General features: G+C 42.1%; 1 protein-coding gene across 3 annotated transcripts in view; it reads left to right on the plus strand.

Annotated features, from left to right (window-relative positions):
- Ppil6 (peptidylprolyl isomerase like 6) overlaps window positions 1-13,122 on the plus strand; it is a 39,942-nt gene extending 26,820 nt beyond the window's left edge. Inside the window, exons 7-8 of one of the 3 annotated variants that reach the window (XM_029555744.1) lie at window positions 2,341-2,476; window positions 11,515-13,122. In XM_029555744.1, coding sequence (XP_029411604.1) covers window positions 2,341-2,476; window positions 11,515-11,626 — 248 coding nt within the window. In that variant the 3' untranslated portion in view covers window positions 11,627-13,122. Of the gene's footprint in view, window positions 1-2,340; window positions 2,477-11,223 lie in introns of all 3 variants that reach the window. The other 2 variants (XM_008852431.2, XM_029555745.1) reach the window with 2 other exon arrangements.
- Window positions 13,123-20,734: the final 7,612 nt, after the last annotated feature.

Raw genomic sequence — 20,734 nt, forward strand, 5'->3', positions numbered from 1 at the left:
ATTATTTTTTCTCTGTGATTTTGACATGTGAATTTCTTTTGTAGTTTCTGATTCTGGTGTGAGACTCAGGCGTTCAAGTTTAGGTCTGCTTCTTTTTACAACTTTATGTGTCTTTGTGGTTTACTTTTTGGGCATGAAAATCTGGTTCCTCTAAGCTTCCAGTTCTCTGTTTTGATTTGATATTGGAGTGGCCAGATTGCTTTTGTCTTCAAGAGTCCCCACAGAGGCCCAAGTCAGATGAGGATCAGATGCTCTCAGGATTTCTCCTAAGGTCTGGATCCCTCCAGGAAAGATTTTGGCCTCAGGAATTTGTGGGTTGGACTGGCCTTGGAGCCGGGCCCAGGAAAGATGCTGGTCTATGACATCTGGTGGCTGTGCCACCCAGGGATGCGAAGGAAGATGGGGGTGAGAAGTGGCCCCAAGGGCTCCTGGGGACTGCACTGAAGAGCTGGGTTGGTCTGGATGCAAAGGATCAGGAAGATGAATGGTCAGCCCTGGCCTGTCCAGGAAAGAGGCTGGGGGGTTGTGCAGGCCCAAGGAAGTAGAAGGAGGTGAGGGCCGGGCTAGGCCCAGAGTCCTCCTGGGGACAGGAGAAGGAACTGAGTTGGTCTGGATGCAAAGGATCAGGAAGCAGTGGTGGTTCCCCGGGTGTCTGGGGCACCAAGACAAAGAATGGGACAGGACCCAGGCTAGGAGGAGAGACCCACAGGGGAGATGGGAGGGTGAATGAGGCTGGGAGAGTCAAGGCATGGAGGGCAAGATCGACTTACCCTGGAGAGTGAGGCCTGCAGGTCGGAGAGAGGCCTACGGGTTGTGCAGGCCCAGGGAAGCAGAGCTCTCATGCATTTTTTATTTATTATTTTTATTTTATGTGTATGAGTGTATTGCCAGCTGGTATGTAAGTGCTCCCATGTCATGCAATGCCCACGGATGTCAGAGAAGGTGTCAAATCCCCTGGAACTGGAGTTATGTACAGTTGTTACCTGCTATGTGGGTGCTGGGAAATGAGCCTGGGTCCTTGGCAAGAAGAGCCAGTGTTCTTAACCACTGAGTCTCTAGCCCCCCTCTCATGTGTTTTTTCTGGGTCTGTATATTTAAAATTTATGTCAGGAACTACCTGCACTTTTAAGAACATTCCTTTTTCTGTTATTTTATAGCAGCAGATTTCAAATTGTCATCTAAGGAGTTCCTTGCGGTCCTGAAGAACTATCTTCAGTTGATAATAGGCCTGGAGGACCTTTTCAAAAACCTGTTTTATGGGGTTGGAGAGATGACTAAGTGATTAAGAGCACTTGCTTGCTGCTCTTGCAGAGGACTCAGGTTCAGTTCCCTGCACCTATACTGGGTAGTCCAACTGCCTGTAACTCCAGTTCCACAGGATTGATGACTTCTGGCCTCCCCAGGCACCTGCACACACATGGTGCACATAAAGACACTTGAGCATAAATACACACACACACACACACACACACACACACACACAAATCTTTTTTTAAAATCTGTTTAATATGTGAGCTTTCATAAGCATCTTTCTAATTATTAAAAATTTTCCCAAAAAGAATTTCTTATAAAAATATTACAATTCTATAAATTTTTTTCCTGTTACAGAGTTTAAGAAAAATTAGTCATAGTATTTATATTAGCTAGAGTTCTCTAGAAGACCAGAACCAACAAATGGATATATATTACAAGGGGATTTATTAAATTGGCTCAAACAGCACCATCTGGGTAGATGGCTGCCTTCATATTGGAGAGGCTGAGAACCCTGCAGTTGCTCAAGAGGGTGGATGCTTCAGCAATCCCAATCTAGCACTGAAGGCTTGGAGGATTCCTGAAGAGCCACTGGTCATCAGTCCACATTGGAAGGCCAAAGATGATGGTTTCTGATGGCAGCAAAGTATGGAAACAGCAGGGACAGTAGCAGTGGCAGTGGCAGCATCAGGGTAAATGTACTCACCAGCAACTGGCAGAAGGAAACAGGAAAAAGCAACAGCGTTTCCCCCAGACCTCCTTGTATCTGGACCAAACCTGTTGACCTTTATTTATAAGCAAAACATATACTTCCTTTTGCAGTACTGATTTTCTGAGAACACTTGTTTTTAGCTATGGTAAAGATGACTAGAGCTGAATGTTCAACAAGTTCTAGTAAGATTTTATAGTGTATCTTTTTTTAAGTTAATTTGAATATTTGAAAGTAACATGAAGCAAATAGAGTATTTATAGTTTAGAATATACGGCTGAGCGTGATTAAACCTATTACCAAGGTTCTGTTTGTTTCTTACATACTGTAATTGATTGAAATACAAATACTTCAATAACCTACTGATGATTCTTTTCTAGATGAAAACTTTTCAGTTCCTCATAATAAAAGAGGAGTCCTTGGAATGGTCAACAAAGGCCGTCATACAAATGGGTCCCAATTCTATATCACACTACAAGCAACTCCCTATCTGGATAAAAAATACGTGGCTTTTGGGTATGTACATTGTACGTTTGTCTGTATAATAGTCGTATACATAAATTCTGCTGCTTAAAAAGATTTTCATAAGTATTGTACATAGTCTATGAGTAGCCAGAGATGGAGCTGTAAGCAAAATCAATGCAAATATGGATACCTTTAGCAATAAACAATTCAAAAGAAGCTTGCTATCCATAAAATACAGAAACCCAGGCTCTCAGGATGGCTCAGCAGGTAAAGGTACTAGCTATACAAGCCTGACAACCGGAGTTTGATTCACAGAACACACAAAAAGATAGAAGGAGAGAGCCAACTCCATAAAATTGTCCTCTGTTTTTCACACATGGATCATGATGGACTCACACATAATAATAATCTTTTTGGGGGTTGTTTTTTTTTTTTAAAGACAGGGTCTCCCTATAGCCACAACTGGCCTGGAACTCACTATGTAGACCAGGCTGACCTTGATCTTACAGAGATCCACCTGCCTCTGCCTCCTGAGTGCTGGGATTAAAGGAGTGTACCACCACACCCAGCCCATTAATAATTTTTTTAAGTATAGAAACTACTTAGACACAGTGATGGTAATGTTCTGTCTATCCATATATCTGTCTTTCACTCTGTCATCAATCAGTTGTCTATATCTATGTACCTACCTGCTTCTCATCTTCAGTCTCCAGGTTATTATGCATTCTTAATTACTGTAGTGCTCAATAGTGCAGACATATTTACATGCAGAAATGAGGAAGTGATGCCATCTTACTAATTGTTTATGAGCACTATTATAAAGATTGATGAAAAACTATTGGCATGACATGTAATTTTTTATGAATAATTTATATATGAAAACAGCTCTGGTAATAATTACCATTAGAGTATTAGTAAGATGCTAATTATGGACAAAAATGGGTGACAGAGGTCCTTTTCATCCCTCCAAGTGTTTGCTCTCTGCTTAATTACTGGAATGAACATGAGGGGAGCAGGCTGTCTTGCCCTAGAACATTTCTGGATGTTCTTAGGTTATTTCATCCCCTTCGAAGGGATTTTTATTGGCTCTGAAACTCATAAGGACTCTCGCATCTAGTTTTAACCATAATAATTTAGTGTTATTCTGTGATGCTTTCAGGTTGAAAAAAGTAGAAAATACATTTTCTTTCAAAGTATAGCGTTAATACGATGACTTTACATTCATGGATTCAGAACTTAAAATAATGATTTGTCCTCAGTTTTCCCTCACACTAAATAAACTATTCGGATTTTGAAAAATGCATTTTTGGGGTGGGTTCAGAGTCTCATAACGTGATCCAAGCACAGTAATTCCCTGCTTCAGTCTCTTGAGTTCCTAGGTGCTGGTACTGTGCCCCTCTATACCGCTATGCCTGGTGAAAATGCATTCTTGAATGAATTTTAAATCCAAGGAGCTTTACCTTCTCTCAGTTCATTTATAAATCTCCTCTGTCCTCTTGCTGAGAATTTGTTCCATCTTCTTCCAGCTGCTTGTTGATCCTTTGTATCTCATTGAAACCAACTTTCTCAAACAAGCAAGCATGACTATTGTAAAACTGCAGTGCCTCTGTCACCACCACCTCCTGCAGAAAAATACAGCTTACAGTCCAGGACAGTATTCCACATCCCTCCCTCTCCAGCCCTACACCTTTTTCTCGGCCATCATTTCTGCTATCTTCTTGGTTCGTTCAATAAGAATTTTACTGCAGTCTGCCACTCCTGATGCTTCATGTCAGGAGGGGATGACAAAACACAAGGCCTGCTCTTCAGGAAGCTTAGAGTACACTAGGAAAGGCAGATTAAAAAAAAACCCAGGGACTACATGACAATGAGACACAGAGTGCAACCTGTCAGAGTGTTTGGGGGGCACTTGACGTAGGGATGACACATACTGGTTCCTTTAGTAAAGCAAGCATGGGTCCTTACAGGATGGCTGTGGAGTGAGTGAGTGACCTTGTTTTCCATAATTCCTTGGCTCTTCATGGGGCAGTCTCTAATTTTTATTGTCATCACCACTCAGGTCTCAGTGCCCCCCTTTAATGTTGGTTCAAGCACAGTCTCAACTCATCCCTTAACTCTTCAAATCATGCTTTCAGTCAGGCTGGAATATCTAAATAAGACCTCAAAGAAAACACCAAGGGAGATGCAGAAAGGTAATAACAAAATAGCTAGGTAATCCAGTTAGGTCGTGAGTGAATCCCAGATCTCCAGCCTTGAACTACTTTGCTGGACTTAGTTTTGTTTAGGTGTGCCCAATTCTTCCCTTTTGAAATAAGACAGTACTTTTTTGGATTTTACAGGAGCCCAGAGTTAAGAAACTTTTAAAGGAGTCTATGCACTTTTATGTGTTTTGATTTTTTAAAGACTCTGGGACTTTTTTTCATTTTTTTATTTATTGATTTGTGTTTGTGTGTGTGTATTTCATACAGAACATCCCAAACTATCTTATTCATCTTTATACTCGCATCCCAAATGGCCTCCCATAGCCCCCACCACTACCACCACTGGAACCCATATACTCTGTTATCCCTGTTGCTGTCCACTGTGTTGTCAGTGACCCCAGCCATTCCCCAGTGTAAGTCCATCTGCTGAATCTAGTCAGCCTATCTAGGGTTCCTTGTTATAGGAAGATCAGCAATCAGTTGCCAATATTCCTTTAGATAAGATTGGGGTCTGCTGTTCATTTTCCCAGTTCTTTGTTGGGTTACTATCTTGGAGTCTCTTGGGACTTTTAAGGTTGTACTGTCTTATGTTGTGATATTGTTAACATCATATCTTGGGAACAAGAGATGGAAAGGCTGTGGTTTAATAGTGATGTGTTTGTGTGTCAAGTTGACAAGGGGTCAATTGTGGATACTTTAGTTGTCAACCTGACACACCTAAGTAGAGGGGCCCTCAGTAGGGGAATTTCCTCCATTGGATTGGCCTATGGCCATGTCTGTGGGGTATTTTCCTCATTGTTGAGTGATGTGGGAGGGTGCAGCCCACTGTGGGCAGTTCCACCCCTGGGCAGGTTGTAATATATAAGAAAGCAGGCTGCACATGGGCTAGAAGGGCAAGCCAGTAAACGGCATTCCTCCATGGTCCGTGCTTTAGCTCTTACCTCCAGGTTCCTGCTCTGAGTTCCTACCTTGGGTGACCCAGGAGATGTAAGCCAAAGAAACCCTTCCCCCCCCAAGCTGGTAATGGCTGAGTGTTTTGTCAAAGCAATGGAGAAACAAACTAGAACACTCAGTGACCTCAAAGGGAAAGAATAACAAAATGCAAGCTTATAAGAGCTCCATCCATGCATACACATGGTAGGAGGAGGAGAGAAGTATATGTTGGGGGTAGTGGTATGGGGAATTAACTTTATTTCCAAAGGGTATTAATGTGCAAAGGAGCCATAGAAAGCTTTGTGAGAATGTGAGCTGGATAAACTGAAGTAGACATTAGCCAGATGGGGGAAGAGGAAATCACAATTAGTCAAATCAATTTTAAAAAGACCAAGGAGCTCTTAGAGAGGCCCTAAGGAACAAGAGAGAAGTTTGTGTACAAATTGGCTAGTCAAGCTACAACTTGGAGCCCAGGGGAGAATAGAGAGAGTGATGCTGGAGAAAGGAGACAGCCAGGGCCCAACAGGCCACAGGTGTGATGCTACAGGGCATGGACTTCTCCCAAAGGTGATGAGGAGCTATAGAAGAATTTTAAATTGTGGACAACTTGAACAGCTCATTGGAAAAGATTTCTCTAGAACAGTCAACTGGAAAAAAATGAAAAGGTACAGAGGCCAGTTAGGAAGGTCTGGTCATAACAGGCAAAAACCAAGTTCTGTCTGAAGCTCTTACCATATAGGCAAGTTGGGAGTAAGTGTACAGTGCCAGCAGCATTGAGAAGTTAGATTCATGGGGCTTGATGGCTCTGTAGATGTTGAAGGGTAAGAGCATGGGAGGAGTCTAGATCATTTTTGTGCAGAACAGTAGTGATGGAAATCTATGACCTGCAGGCAGCCACCAGACACCCAGACACATACAGCCATTGAATACTTGAAATATGGCCAATGTGTAAAGAATGGAATCTACCTCTAGGTGTAAACAAGCCTTTGTCTCCTCCCTTAAGTGTTAATCCAGTAGGGCAAGTCAGGGACCTGACTAGGGGACCATCCCTAGGAAGGTGAGTTCACTTTAAGATAATGGGCTTTTCTTTCCCAGAATTCTCACCCTTCTGTGCAGTCCCTTAGGGCCAAGGCAAAGTTAGGAGGGTCTGCCTCCCTTTCTGAGGCCTGACTCAAATAGACAAGTGCAATATATGCTTTTAAACTCCCTAACTAATGCTTTGGGCTTCCTTACTCTTTTTCTAAAGCTCTCCTCCCTGCCAGATGGCTGACCTCCATGTTTATCTTCTCCATTTTCCTCCTCTGGGCAGCTGCAAAATTTTCAGCCTGCCCTGGAGTTTTCTTTTCTTTTCTTTTCTTTTAAATTTTATTTACTTATTTTTTTATTTTATGTGTATGCGTGCATTGCCTGCATTTAGGTAAGTGCACCCATGTCGTGCAGTGCCCACAGAGGGCAGAAGAGGCTGTCAGATCCCCTGGGACTGGAGTTATGGACAGTTGTTAACTGCCATGTAGGTGCTGGGATTCGAACCTGGGTTTTCTGCAAGAACAACCAGTGTTCTTAACCGCTGAGCCATCTCTCCTGCCCTGTAGTTTTCTTTTTAAAGTCTAATAAATTGTCCTTTGAGCTTCAGTTTGAGTCTGTTCTTAATTCTTTTAATAATGAAAATAAGAACCCTCCCCACAAAAGAACCCCAATTTCTTTGGTATCATATGATGGCTCTGCTGGGACGCCCCAAGATTTCTAGTAACACTTCTCTGCCTTTTAATTAAAAAAAAATATTTTATTTTAAAATTTTATGTGTATACACCCATGTCCTGCAATGCCTGCAGGGGCCAGAAGAAGGAATCGGATCCCCTAGAACTGGAGTTAGGACAGTTGGTAGCCTCCATGTGGGTGCTGGGATTTGAACCTGGATCCTCTGGAAGAGCAGCCAGTGCTCTTAACCATTGAGCCATCTCTCCAGCCCCCTTTTAATTTTTTAATTGGCAGAGAAATCAAACAAGTTCTTGCACCCCTAGATGGCATCAAGTGCCACTAGGACCCAAAATTAATTCTAAATAAATTTAGATTTTATTTTTTAATTTTTAAAAAAATTTATTTTTATTTTATGTGTATGAGTGTTTTTCCTGTATGTTTATAAGCACACTACATGCATGCAATGCCCTCAGAGACCAGAAGAAGAAGGCATTGGATCCCCTGGAACTGGAGTTATGATGGTTGTGACCTGCCATGTGGGTGCTGGGAACTGAACCCAGGTCCTGTGCAAGAGCAGCCAGTTGTCTTTACTCCTGAGTCATCTCTCCAGCCCTTTTTATTTACATGTGTGTGGATATGTGTATACGTGCCTGCTGAGGTGTGAAGGTATTGAATCTCCAGGAAAAGATGAGGGCATTGGGGTCCCTGGAGCTGGAGTTAAGGGCAGTGTAAGCTACCCAACATGGGTGCTGGGAACCAAACTCGGGTCCTATGGAAGAGCAGCAAATTCTCTTAACCACTGAGCCATCTTTCTAGCCCGATTCCAAATAAATTTAAATAGCCACTGATGTTAGTGGCTTCTAACTGGGCAGAATAGGTTTATAGTAATGAGAACTAGATATATGGTTGGTTATTCACTGAGACAGAGACAAGGAGAAGGATTTGGGAGAGATCAGAAGTTCAGGCTGATAAAGGGACAGTAGGGGGATGTATGGATAGGAGAAGGTATCTAAATACCATCAAACTATATTGTATGAAAATCTCAAAAAATTCAATTAAAATATTTTTTAAAAGTTCAGACTGGCCAAATTTCATTTCAAATTAAGATACTTATAGGACAGCCAGTTGGCAAGATCCCTGGGGGAGAGGGGGAGAGATATTCAAGGAGGTCGGGGCTAGAGCTGTAAATTCAGAAGTCATTTGTAGATTGGTAGCTAAGCTGCAGCCAGACCATAATACCATTACTTCTAGAGTTGTCCCTGGGCTTTGCTCATCTTGTTCCTTTCTGTCTCCTTTCAGTCTGTTGAAATTCTGTTCAGGCTTAGGTCCCAGATCATGGTAGATGGCTTCTTGGTCCTCTCCAGCACATTGTGAACAACTTAGATCAGAAACTGGGTCTCACTCATCTTGTACCCTGAGACTTATCATAGTAGAGAGGCACACTTAATAAGTGCTCATTCAGTATGTATGAAACCTATTTAGAAAAGGGTCCAATGCCCTCACTGAACAGAGGCAAATCTGTACATTTACCCTCTGTTCACCAGGCTCCAAATGCACCTTGTGTTGCCCTGTGTCTTCATCCATTTCCTGATACTATAACAGAACTCCACAGATGGGTAATTTCCAGGCAGTACATGTTTATTTGAAAGATGGAAGGTTCAAAAGCATGGTGCTGGCTGTCTAGTTGAGGCCCTTCACACCATATCATAACTTGAAGATAACTCACTCCTGTGAAAACGGTATTGATCCATTCATGTGCACAGAGCCCCATGACCTAATCACCCCTGAAAGTTCCACCTGTTAATTCCATTACAGTGGGAATGACATTTCACCATGAGGGGCCATTTAAACATAGCAGCCAGTGTCAGAGCTCTGGCTGAGATGGAGTCTATGGCCATACCACTCTGAACACACCTGATCTTGTCTGGTTGGGATGGAAAAATAGAGCCCAGGGGCAGACAAAGAGGGCTCCATCATGCTCTGTGTTGGCACTGGTCATGCCCTGTCAAGGTTTATGCAGTGGAGAACTGCTTCCCTCCTCTCAGTCACTGTCCTAACCCAAGCATTTGCAGAAGGCACTGGTTTGTGCCAAGGCCTGTCTCGCTGCTTCATACTGCCACCCTTTGTGTGTGTGCTACATGTATGTATTCATGTGTGTATTGCATATCTGTGTGCACATGCATGTAGAAGCCAGAGGTTCAGTGTCTTCCTCAATATCTCTCCGCCCTATTTTTTAAAATGTTTAGTTAAATGATCTAAATACCCAAAGACAATCAGTTTTAGAACCAACCACATGCTGCCTTTGAGAAATGCACTTTATAATGCTTTCAGTAGTTTAAAAGGTGACGCTAATCAGGAGGCTGGAGACACAGTTCTTGCTTACTGTTAAGAGCACTTCTTGCAGGATTTGGTTCTCAGAACCCACATCAGGTAGCTTACAACTGGCTGTAATCCCAGCTCCTGAGGATCTGATGCCTCTGGCCTCCAGGGGGACCTGCACTCTCTCTCTCTCTCTCTCTCTCTCTCTCTCTCTCTCTCTCTCTCACACACACACACACACACACACACACACATACAAAACACACACACACACACACACACACCAATTTAAAAAAATTTAAGAATGTTTAAAAAGGTAATGCTAAGCAAAGTTGGAATACTTGGATTCAGAAATAGATTTCAAGATATGGAACAAAAAGCATGAGCAATGAAAAGCAGCAGAACTTAGACGTTATGAAGAAAGTGAAAAGACAAGCTATACCTACATCACGGAATAAATAAAGATGAAAAAGCGAACATTACCCAGCCTGTGGATATAGCTTAGTTGGTAGAGTGCTTGTCTTTATGCATGAGACTTTGGGATCCATCTCTAGCACCCCAAAACAACCCCTGAAAAAAACCTGTATTAGATACATGCACAATATTTTTTGAGACAGGTCTCATTGAACTTGAAACTCATCAATTTGGCTAGGCTGACTGGCCAACAGTTACAGGGATCTACCTTTTTCTGCCCCCACTGCACCCTACCCCCCACCTCCACCTCAGTGCTGGCGGTACAGACATGTTCCACTGCACCTGGCTTTTCGGTGGGTACTGGGGTTTCAGACTTTGGTCTTCATGCTTCATGTGTGCAGGAACTTCACCAACTGAGCCATCTCCTCAGCTCTTGTGCTGCCGTCTTTTAAATGAAAATATCAAAAATTTGGCATCACCCCTCTGGGAGTTCTAGCTCAAGGCCAGTGAGTGTCTGTAGAGGTCCATGTTAAAACAGCCTTCAGCATTTATTTATGCATACAGTGGATATATGGGTTAGATGCCTAGTAACGTGCCAGGCTTTGAGCAAAGTCTGTCCCTGCCCCCAAGGGAGAACCAGAAGTTAACCAAAGAAACATACACATAAATAGCTTTTAGAGCCAGTGAAATGGCTCAGTGGGTAAAAGCACTTGGTGTACAAGGTTGATGACCTGTGTTCCATTCCCAGAATCCCTGGTGGAAGGAGAAACCTGGCTCCTGAAAGTTGTCCTCTCACCTGCATGCATGCATGAGACACACACTCGCTACACACACACACAAATTAAATTTAAAGAAAAATATTTTACCTCTGTGAACACCTGTAATGGTGAGGGGGAACTTGACCTAAATTGGGAGGCCTGGGAACATTTTCCAAGGAATCAAAGACGGAGCTAGGAGAACTGAAGACAGGCCAGGACGTGGCCATGCAAGAGGGGCGGGGTAGGGCAAAGGGAAAGGGGACAGCTATGGCAGAGAGGTAGTACCAGGCCTTTGGCTGGAGCAGAGCAAGAGGGACCATGCTCAAGACATCCTGAGGAGATGCTGGGGAGGAGGCAGGACAGGCATGTCCTAGTGGGTGGGCCACAGACGGGGTTTGGTCTTCATCATAGGATAATGGGATATTATTGAAGGGTTTAGAGCAAGGAGGTGACATCAGATTCCTATTTCTAACAGCTCCCTCTGACTGCAGTGAGGAGAAAGGATGCCAGGATGGATGGGTGCCAGAGCAAATGCAGGGAAGCCAGACAGAAACTGCAGCAAGCAGCCTCCAAGCAGGAAGGGACCACTGCCTGAATGGTGGCACTACACGCACGTGTGACATCTTGGGCACAGCTAGAGTCATTTTGAATATTTACAGCTGAAGTTAATTTAACTCATAAGCCTTAACTATGGACGGTAGACTCCTTGGGAATGTAAGCTAAATGCAGAAATTTATGACTAACCTCATTTTTTTCTCCTATGTAGGCAACTTATTGAAGGAACAGAAGTTCTTAAACAACTAGAATTAGTTCCAACAGAGAATGAAAGACCAATGCTTGTTTGCAGTATCATGGACAGTGGAATTCTGTATGCCTGATTTTCACATTGGCATTTTCTGTGATGATTTATTATTGTACATCTGATCAGCTGTTTCTAGATTTAATTAAATGGTGCTTGGTAACATTTAATTTGAAAGCTGTGGCAGACACTGTAGGTTGACTCATCTAACATCCAATCCCTCCCTCTTTTCCTTTCTTGCCTCCACCCTGAGACTACTAAAGCAAAGTACTCAATTTACCAGGCTTCTTTGTAGGTGGGAAGGCCATTTGCTAGCATCATGGCCAGTGGGACAGTAGAAGGCCAGTGGTCCTGCTCCCTCCCCTTCATCATTCTTGAGTACAGAGAGGCTGGATGCCAAGAGAACCCACAGAGAAGCAGGACCAATACGAGGCCCCACCTCTGCACTGCTGGACTTTATTTTTCTACAGGAGGAAAACAGACCCCTGGATTATGTTGCTGATGGTTATATTGTCACCTGTGGCCCCAACTTTTTTTTTTTTCGGTCTTTTTGAGACAGGGTCTCCCAGTAGCCCCAGCTGGCCTGGATCCCAAACATTTTTAATCTAGCAATATACCTAATGTTTTTTAATTTAAAGCATTTGTAAATGAATTATATTGTTGTTTGTAACTACATTTCTATCATGAGAAACTTGGTAAATAACCATGTAATGCAATAGAAAAAACAATTCAGTGTGAAGTTTTATTGCATATACATAGTATTCAGGAAGACTGCATATACTTTGGATGTTGTGAATATAATCCATGACTCTCTGAGCCGTTCTAATCATATGAAAATCAAAGGCTTGGGTTACACTCCCCATGGTGGTTGATACAAGTAACATTACTAGAGCTCTAAAACAGAGCTGATAAAACATCAGCTGCTCTTTGATCTAAAGGTCTTAAAGCTACATCACCTGGGGGCAGGAACTTTTAAAATATAGACCCGCAGATCCTGTCCTTGACCTCCCAAGTCACATTATCCAGGAGTGAGAATATTTAGATAGGGTCAGAGATTCTACGTTCATTTAGCTCACTCTTATTTGCAGAGCTGGACTTTTGGGGATCACAAGACAGGAGTATCTGGTTTCAGACTCCAGGTATTGTCAGCAAAGCACTGATATCACTCCCCTTGTGCCTCTCTCTCACCCAGGGCTACTCTACTTTTCTAGCCCTGCACCAAAGATGATCTCCCTTTAAACCAGTCCTGAAAGAGACAGATTAACTGATTCTGGACTCGCCAAAGATACGCATATTATTTGAGATAATTATAGATTCACAGGAAGTTGCAAAAATAGTTCAGAGAAATCTCCTGTACCCTTCACCCAGTTTCCCAAGTGCTTATATCTTACATAACTATGTACAGTACCAAAACAGGCGGCTAATAATGCCATTTTAGCAGGTAAAGACTTGTGTAGCACATAATAAAGATACAGAACTTTTCCAGCACCACAAAGATCTCCCTAGTGCTACCCCTTAGTCTTACCTATTCTGTTCCTCTTTGTGCTAGATAGCTTTGGTTATCAATTTGACATACCTTGATTGAGGGAGCCTTAACTGAGGAATTTCCTCCATTGGACTGGCCTATGACCATGTCTGTGAGACATTTTCTTGATTGTTGAGTGATGTGGTAGGGCCCAGCCCACTGTGAGCAGTACCACCCCTGGGCAGGTTGTCCTGTATTGTATAAGAAAGCAGGTTGAGCACAGGTCAGGGGAGCAAGCCAGTAAGCAGCTTACCTCTGTGGTCTGTGCTCCAGGTTCCTGCCCTGAGCTCCTACCTTGGGCTCTCTCAGTGAGATGTAAGCCAAATAAACCCTTTCCTCCCCAAGATGGATTTATCACAGCAATAGGAAAGCTAACTAGAACACTCTTTATTGCTATACACTTTATTGTATACACTTTGAATATACTTTGAATACACTATTGTATACACTTTGAAACTAAGCTCTAAAGTAGATCGGGAGAAAGTATATTGTCTATACTACATCATCAACTGATCCAGAGACAGAACAGTGTTCAGAATGTGTGCTCTAGAGCCAGACTGCCTGGGCTGGAATCTTGGCTTTGCCCTTTCCTAGCTGTACCAACTCAGGCAGGAAATTTTCTGGGCCTCTGTTTCCTCATGTGGAAAACACTGGTGCCTACCTCAGGGTTGTTGTCCAAGTTCTTGGAATTAATCATTTGTATAAAGAACCTAAAAAGAGATCTGGTGTGCTGTAGGTGCTCAATAGATGGATGCTCAATTTAATATTCCATAAATTTATGGTGAATAACCTGCAGGATGTGGCCTCTGAATGTGTACTTTCTAAATGAACTCTTAAAACAGCTATGGCAGAGTGAGCTCCTCCTCTATATTCGTAACATCCTGAGCACTCGATCTGAGAACTCAAGTTACTCTTTTATTTAGTTTTTAATCCTAAGAAAAGCTCTCACTATATAACCCAGGCTGGCCTCAAACTCACATTCGCCCTGCCTCAGTCTCTAGGATTATAGGGGTGTAGCACCGTACCCAACTACCTAAACCCTGACTATCCTATGAAGCCTCCAGACCTCTCTCTGGGCCTTTAGCTAGTCCTTGGGTCACACTGGGGACATCGCAAAAGGGAGCAGGGCTTACTACCAAGACTGACCAACTAGTGAGGCAACTGAATGAAAACCCCAACAGTTTCCAGGAATCCTGGTTATAACATGACAAGCATTGGTCATGTGGCAACAAACAGCAGAGGAGTTTGGACTAGTAAAAAACCGTACTAACGGTATTAAGCATTTTATCTAATATTGTGAAAGAACTGGGATATTTTCCTGTTGTAAGAAACTGACTCCAGTGTAGGGGTAGTGGTCCATGCCTATAATTCCAGCACTAGGGAAGTAGAGGCAGGAAAATCAGCCAGCCTAGGCTACAATATAGTTTTCAAAGCCAGCCTAGGCTACACAGCAAGTTCAGGCCAACCTGTGCTACATAAGAACCTGTCTCAAAAAAAAAAAAAAAAGATTCCTACTCCTTCTGTCCATTTAACAGCAATATAAAGGTAGACTTCTACCAGTCGTCACAAAGATGGCAAATTCACAGTCCCTTTGTTCACTTCTCATTAACTTTCCATTTCCAGGCTGTGGAAACTTTAATTCCAAATCTATATGTGCAGTGATTCTTAGGACCCCATTTAAAACTATACACAGTGATGTTTCTACTTCCTTCAGAGGTAGAAGCAGGAGGATCAGAAATTCAAGGTCATCCTCAACTGCACAATAATTTGAGATCAGCCTAGGTTACCTGAGACCTTGTCTCAAAATAAACAAAATAAAAATTTTAAAATCAAATCAAATAATAAAGGGATTTGGGGGCTGGAGAGATGACTCAGTGGTTATGAGCACTGCCTGCATTTCCAGAGGACCTGGGTTTGAATCCCAGCACCCATTTGGTGGCTAACAGCTGTCTCTAACTCCAGTTTCAGGGGATCTGATGCCCTCTTCTGGCATCTGTGGGCTTTACATGATATGGGTGCACTTACATACATTCAGGCAAAACACTCAAACACATAAAAATAAATTTAAAAATTAGAAAAAAAAGGGGATTTGCCCCAACTGTAGACAATGCCAATTATCTGTTAATGAATCTAGCAACATCAGACTCTTGAGTTTTTATACATTATGAATATTTTAAGTTAAGCATGTTTGGTTTTGATTCACATTTTCTCAATGATAATGTTCAAATGTTGACCTCATTTATACCAATAATAGAAATAAGGAAGTTGTTGTCTACCTGCTGGTTCTAAGACTTAAGTGATTCTGTGAATAAATTTAGAAAACTAATAACAATACAGTGTTTTATTTTGGGGTTTCATTCCCATGAATAAAATGGGACTACATCTATCTCAATGTTTTGAGGATTGAAACAGCAGGTGAAGACATTTCTAATGATGCCTTGCATATGGCAGATACCCAATAAAAACTGGGCAATGTCTCCTCACAAAAACAGTCCAGTAATAGCATGTCATCATTTCAAGAAACATTAAAACCCTGTCATGCTCTGTGTTATCTGTTTTTATTAATAGCATATGAACCTTTAGTCAACTAACTGACCTGATTCAAAGGTATCTCTTTAACACTAAGATTAGTCTCCCCCATTCTTAGAGATTCTCTTTTCCTTAAATAGCATACTGCTATCCCCTACCTTCCCAAAATGGAATCTTGAGTCTCTATCAAAATCCATACATTCTATAAATATAAATATTGGTAATAAATTATACACACCATAAATTACAAAGCTGGACCTCAGGGTTTTGTAAATGTGATAAATCACAGCTTTTCTTACTTTAGCATGTATCAGAATGGTTAGGCCGGTCAGATTCTTGGGCCTTACAAAGTTTTTGATTCAATGGGTCTGTGGTGGGCTGGAGAATCCTTTGAAAAAAAATACAGGGTTTCCATGTGACTTCAGCTGTCCTGGAGTTCACTATGTAGACCAGATTGGCTTCGATCTCATAGAGATTTGCCTGCCTCTGCCTCGGCCTCTGTCTATGCTGTGATTAAAGGCATATGCCACCACATCTGGCTTCAAGAATCTGCACTTTTTAATAAGTTCAAGGTGATACTGATGCTGTTGGTCTGGAGACTACACTTTAAGAACCAATAGCTATAGTAGAGACAAAGGTCTATGACACACAGGCATATAGAAACAACTGTAAAACTCTGAACTGCACCATACAAAAGAAAGGAAAGAATGAGGAAAAATTATGACACAAGAAACTCTGATTTCATCAAGGCAGCAGAAAAGGTCTTCAAATACCAACCTGTACAAGGTCCTAGAGCTCTTGGCTGGGCCAGAGGTGGGCTTCCTAGCTGTTAGTTGGTGCAGAACAGCAGTCTGGGATTTTGGCAGAGGGACTGGAACATTTGGACTACTCAGGGTATGCTCTTTGTCAATCAATACAGAATTATCTGAACATTTTAATCTCCAGAGTGGCCATCTGATTGTGTTCTAGCTGAAAAGCAGTTCTCCAGTTCTCCAGCACAGGATTGGGAGCATTGTGGATGCCTCTGTACAGAGGGACAGCACAGCTAATGCAGGACACCAGAAAACAGCCTGGGATGTTAACATAGAGGTTATTTCTAGGAAGTAAGTCAAGAAAAAGTGAGAAATAATTCAGAGAACTCCAGTGAACCTAGGGGTTGAAGCAGAAGTCCAAGTCTTAAAGCTGGGTATGTGGAACATATTTGTAATCCCAGATCTCAGAATCTGAAGAAGAAGGATTACAAATTTCAGGGAAGCCAGGGCTACACAATAAATTCAAGGCCATCCGGGCTTATATAAGATCCTGGCTCAAAAAATCAAAGGGAAAAAAAGTCATACATCTCAGATACTGGCTAAGAAGAACCTGGATGGGCTCTATGACTCTTGCACACTCAGTTTTGGGCTGCTGATACCCCAATTTTAAATATATTTGTAAAAACTAAACAATATTGTCTTACTATGGTTTTGTTGATGAATCACTTCATACTGGCAATTTAGGAGGCTAGAAAGTTCTGTGCAGGTTATATAGAACAAAGTTTTCTTTTTTATTTATTTGTATTTTATGCACATGAGTGTTATGCCTGCACGTATGTAAGTGCACTGTGTCTGTGGAGGACAGAAGGAGGCACTGGATCCTCTGGAACTGGAGTTATGGATGGCTGTTAACCGCGATGTGGGTGCTGGGATTCAAACCTGGTCTTTTACAAGAGCAAGCAGTGCTCTTAATCACTGAGCCATCTCTCCAGCCTGGAGCACAGTCTTTTCAAACTCTGATAGTAGGTATGCATATGAATCTTCTATGGATCTTGTAAAAATGAAAGTTCTGATTCAGGAAGTCTGACCAAGACCCAGGATTTTGCATTTCTAACAAATTAAGTCAAATAAATGATATTTGTCCATGGATCACTTTCAAAAGCAAGATTAAGATGGGAGTTTTCAACCAGAATTGTAGGTTAGAAACACTTGGGGAACTCCTGAAAATCCTGATGCCTAGACCTTTCAGACCCACTTAGTCCTTAGTATTTTTTAAATGCCCCAATGTGCAACAAAGCCTGAGAAAGTATAGTGCTCCCTGTCCAAAGTCCTGGAACTAGTATCAATGAAATATCCACAAGGTGGAGCTCTTCCAAATAAGAATGTCTTAGTATATATATATATATATATATTATGTCCTAATCACACCATCACACTGTTAAAAATCTGAGAGATGGCTTGGCGGATAAGAGTGCTTCCAGCTCTTCCAGAGGACCTGAGTTCAGTTTCCAGCACTCATTCACAACCACCTGTAACTCCAACTCCAGGGGATCCAACACCCTCTTTTGGCCTCCACAGGCACCTGTGCTCATGTACACACACACACACACACACACACACACACACACACACACAATTTCTTCAAAAAGAATAAAAATAAATCTTTAGTTGGACACAGTGGCACACACCTTTAATCCCAGACAGAGGCAGGCAGATCTATGAGAGATTGAGGCCAGCCTGGTCTACATAGTGAGTTCCAGGCCAGCAGGAAGCAGGGGCTACAGGGAGATCCTGTCTCAAAAAGGCCCAAAACAGAAAAATCTTTAAAAGTCTGAAAGGGTTTTAATTTATTATGAATTTCGTTATTTATTGTTGGTGTTTTGCATGCTGGGAAATGCATCCCTGAGCTACATACTTCTAGCTTCTGTTATAACCCTCCCACTGAAGGTTTAATGCATGTTGTTAAAGCTGTGTTATAAGCCAAGTGTGGTGGTACAAGTCTTTAATCCCAACACTTAGGAGGCAGAGACAGGTGGGTCTCTGTTAGTTCAAGGCCAATCATGGTCTACATAGCAAGTTCTAGGTCAACCAGGATTGCACAGTGAGACCTTGTCTCAAAAACTGTGTTATAGATGCCAATCCTTGCCTCCCCCATACCCTCCTGTGTATGAATTTCCCTGATCTATAGCTAGAGAGGGACTATATCCAGGGAGATATTTGTAGGACCTGCCCTCCTGGATTTAAAGACCACTATTTTTGGCAAGGGTGAACAACTGACCAAAATGAGTCAGTTTGTTCATTTTCTCCTTTTTTAAAAAGTAAAAATAAAGTGCCTCTTATGAGTCCAGCATCATGACTGGAGTAGGGAATCAGCTGGTAAGCACTGTTTCCTCAGAGTTGATAACTGAAGGACAAACTGCAGTATGAGGCATGCATTGTTATAAGCAAGCACAGCGAAGCCCCTGGACAGGGGTAGTCTAGAATTTTTAAGAAGAATTTTACAGAGGAAGTGACTCTTAGTGAGAGACCTGTAGGGAGAAGTAGGAATTGGCCAGGTGCCAGAGGGGCAGAGGAAATCATGTCATAAAGGCCCATATGCAAAAGTAAACATGAGCAGTTAGACCTGCAAATTCGAAGAACTCTCATGTAGATTACATGATAAGGGTTCATTGAGAGTAGGGAGTTGTGCTTAGTTTTGTCAACTTGATACAATCTAGAAGCACTTGGGAAGAGAGTCTCAGTGAGGGATTGTCTAGATCAGGTTGTGGGTATGTCCACGTGGATTGTCTTATGTTAACTGAAGTAGGAAGACCTGGCCATTGTGGGCAGCACCATTCCCTGGTCTGGGCCCTGGACTACATTTACAAAGGGTGAGCTGAGTACAAGCATGCAAGCATTCATTCTCTCTGCTCTTGACTATGATCTGACTAGCTGCTTTAAGTTTCTGCTGCCTTGACGCCTCAGTAACCGTGGACTGTAAACTGGAGTTGTAAGCTGATGAAACTTAAAGTTGCTTTTTATTTCCTCACAGCAAAAGAAAACAAAACTATGACAAGAGTGGACAGATTGAGAAATTTTAGGTCAGTGGAGTAACTTTCTTCCAGTGACTGTAACAGGAACACTGGGCAATAAAGTTGGCTAGCTATGAGGACTAGAGCTGGCAAGATCACTGGGATGTTCTAGCAAGCCAGGTTGATGTACCAAGAGTTCTTTTAAAGTCAAGGCTCCCATGGCCCACAGATTCTTGATTTCCCACCCCTCAAAGTCTGTAAGATTTACTGCCTTATTCTTACAATGAATCCCCTTAACATGAGCTACTGAAAAGGGGTTTTGTCCCTAGGAATCAAGTAATGGAGCCAAACTCCTGATTCCTAAGGACCTACCGGATAGCAGTTATTCTGACAGCTAGAAGGCAGGTTCCTGTTTGGAGCACTGGTTTCTTTGTTGGGATAAAGGAATTTTAGGGAAAACAGTTTGTTTAAAAAATTAGAGGGCGCTCAGGCTGCTAGAAAATTCACAAAAGCCACACACTCCTTGTTTTTAAGGGAAGAATACTGACATGCAATAATCTTAATTGCAGACAAGGTAACTAAGAGGAAATAACCTGAGCAACAGCTGTCCCTCTAAACAGAAACCTCTAGAATAGTTCTCAACTAAGGGTTTACCATCAGGGGATACTTACTAATGTTTGGAAGTATTTGGTTAGCACAGCTGAAAGGTAGGGGTCTTTCTGGCTTCTCCTAAATGGAAGCCAGGGTTGCTACTATACATATAAAGGCAGGTCAAGCAACAGTTAGCCTAAAATCTTGATAGTGCCAAGTTTGAGAAATAAGACAATGAACAAAATTCTCTTTTATGAACTAAAAATAAAGCTGTTTCTGGAATGGTGAGAATGATTTTGGAACTCTTCCATGATCTAGTTCTATAGATGCTATGTAAATAGTTTTCTGGTCCTCTTATACAGAATAAAGGAAATCTGAGGACTAGACCACTCAAATGACAAATAATCAATACCTCCCCAAGGTGGAGTGTGTTCAGTCTAGATAAAGGATTCCGCAGTATTAAGATAAACAGAAGCTCTGTTTTTAATCTTGAAACCTTAAAAGTTGGGTGGTGTCTTCTGCATTTAGTCTGGGTGTCAGTCAAGTGCAAAAAAAAAAAAAAAGAACGTGTGTTCTAACAGAAAAGCAGCTATTTCTTTGAAGGGCTGATAATAGTATCTCTTATTTGACTGCCCTCTAAAAAAGTTTCTGGCCATCAGTATGAGCTGTCAAAACCCATCAGATTTTTGTTTGGACATCTGCATAAATTTCCATGAGGGACTACCCAGATTAGATTCCTGTCAGGAATAAAGGCTTTCGATCTTGGGCCAAAAAAGTTC

This window comes from Nannospalax galili, unplaced genomic scaffold (genome assembly GCF_000622305.1).
Source record: "Nannospalax galili isolate Female #2095 unplaced genomic scaffold, S.galili_v1.0 scaffold646, whole genome shotgun sequence".
In the NCBI taxonomy this organism is placed as follows: Eukaryota; Metazoa; Chordata; class Mammalia; order Rodentia; family Spalacidae; genus Nannospalax; species Nannospalax galili.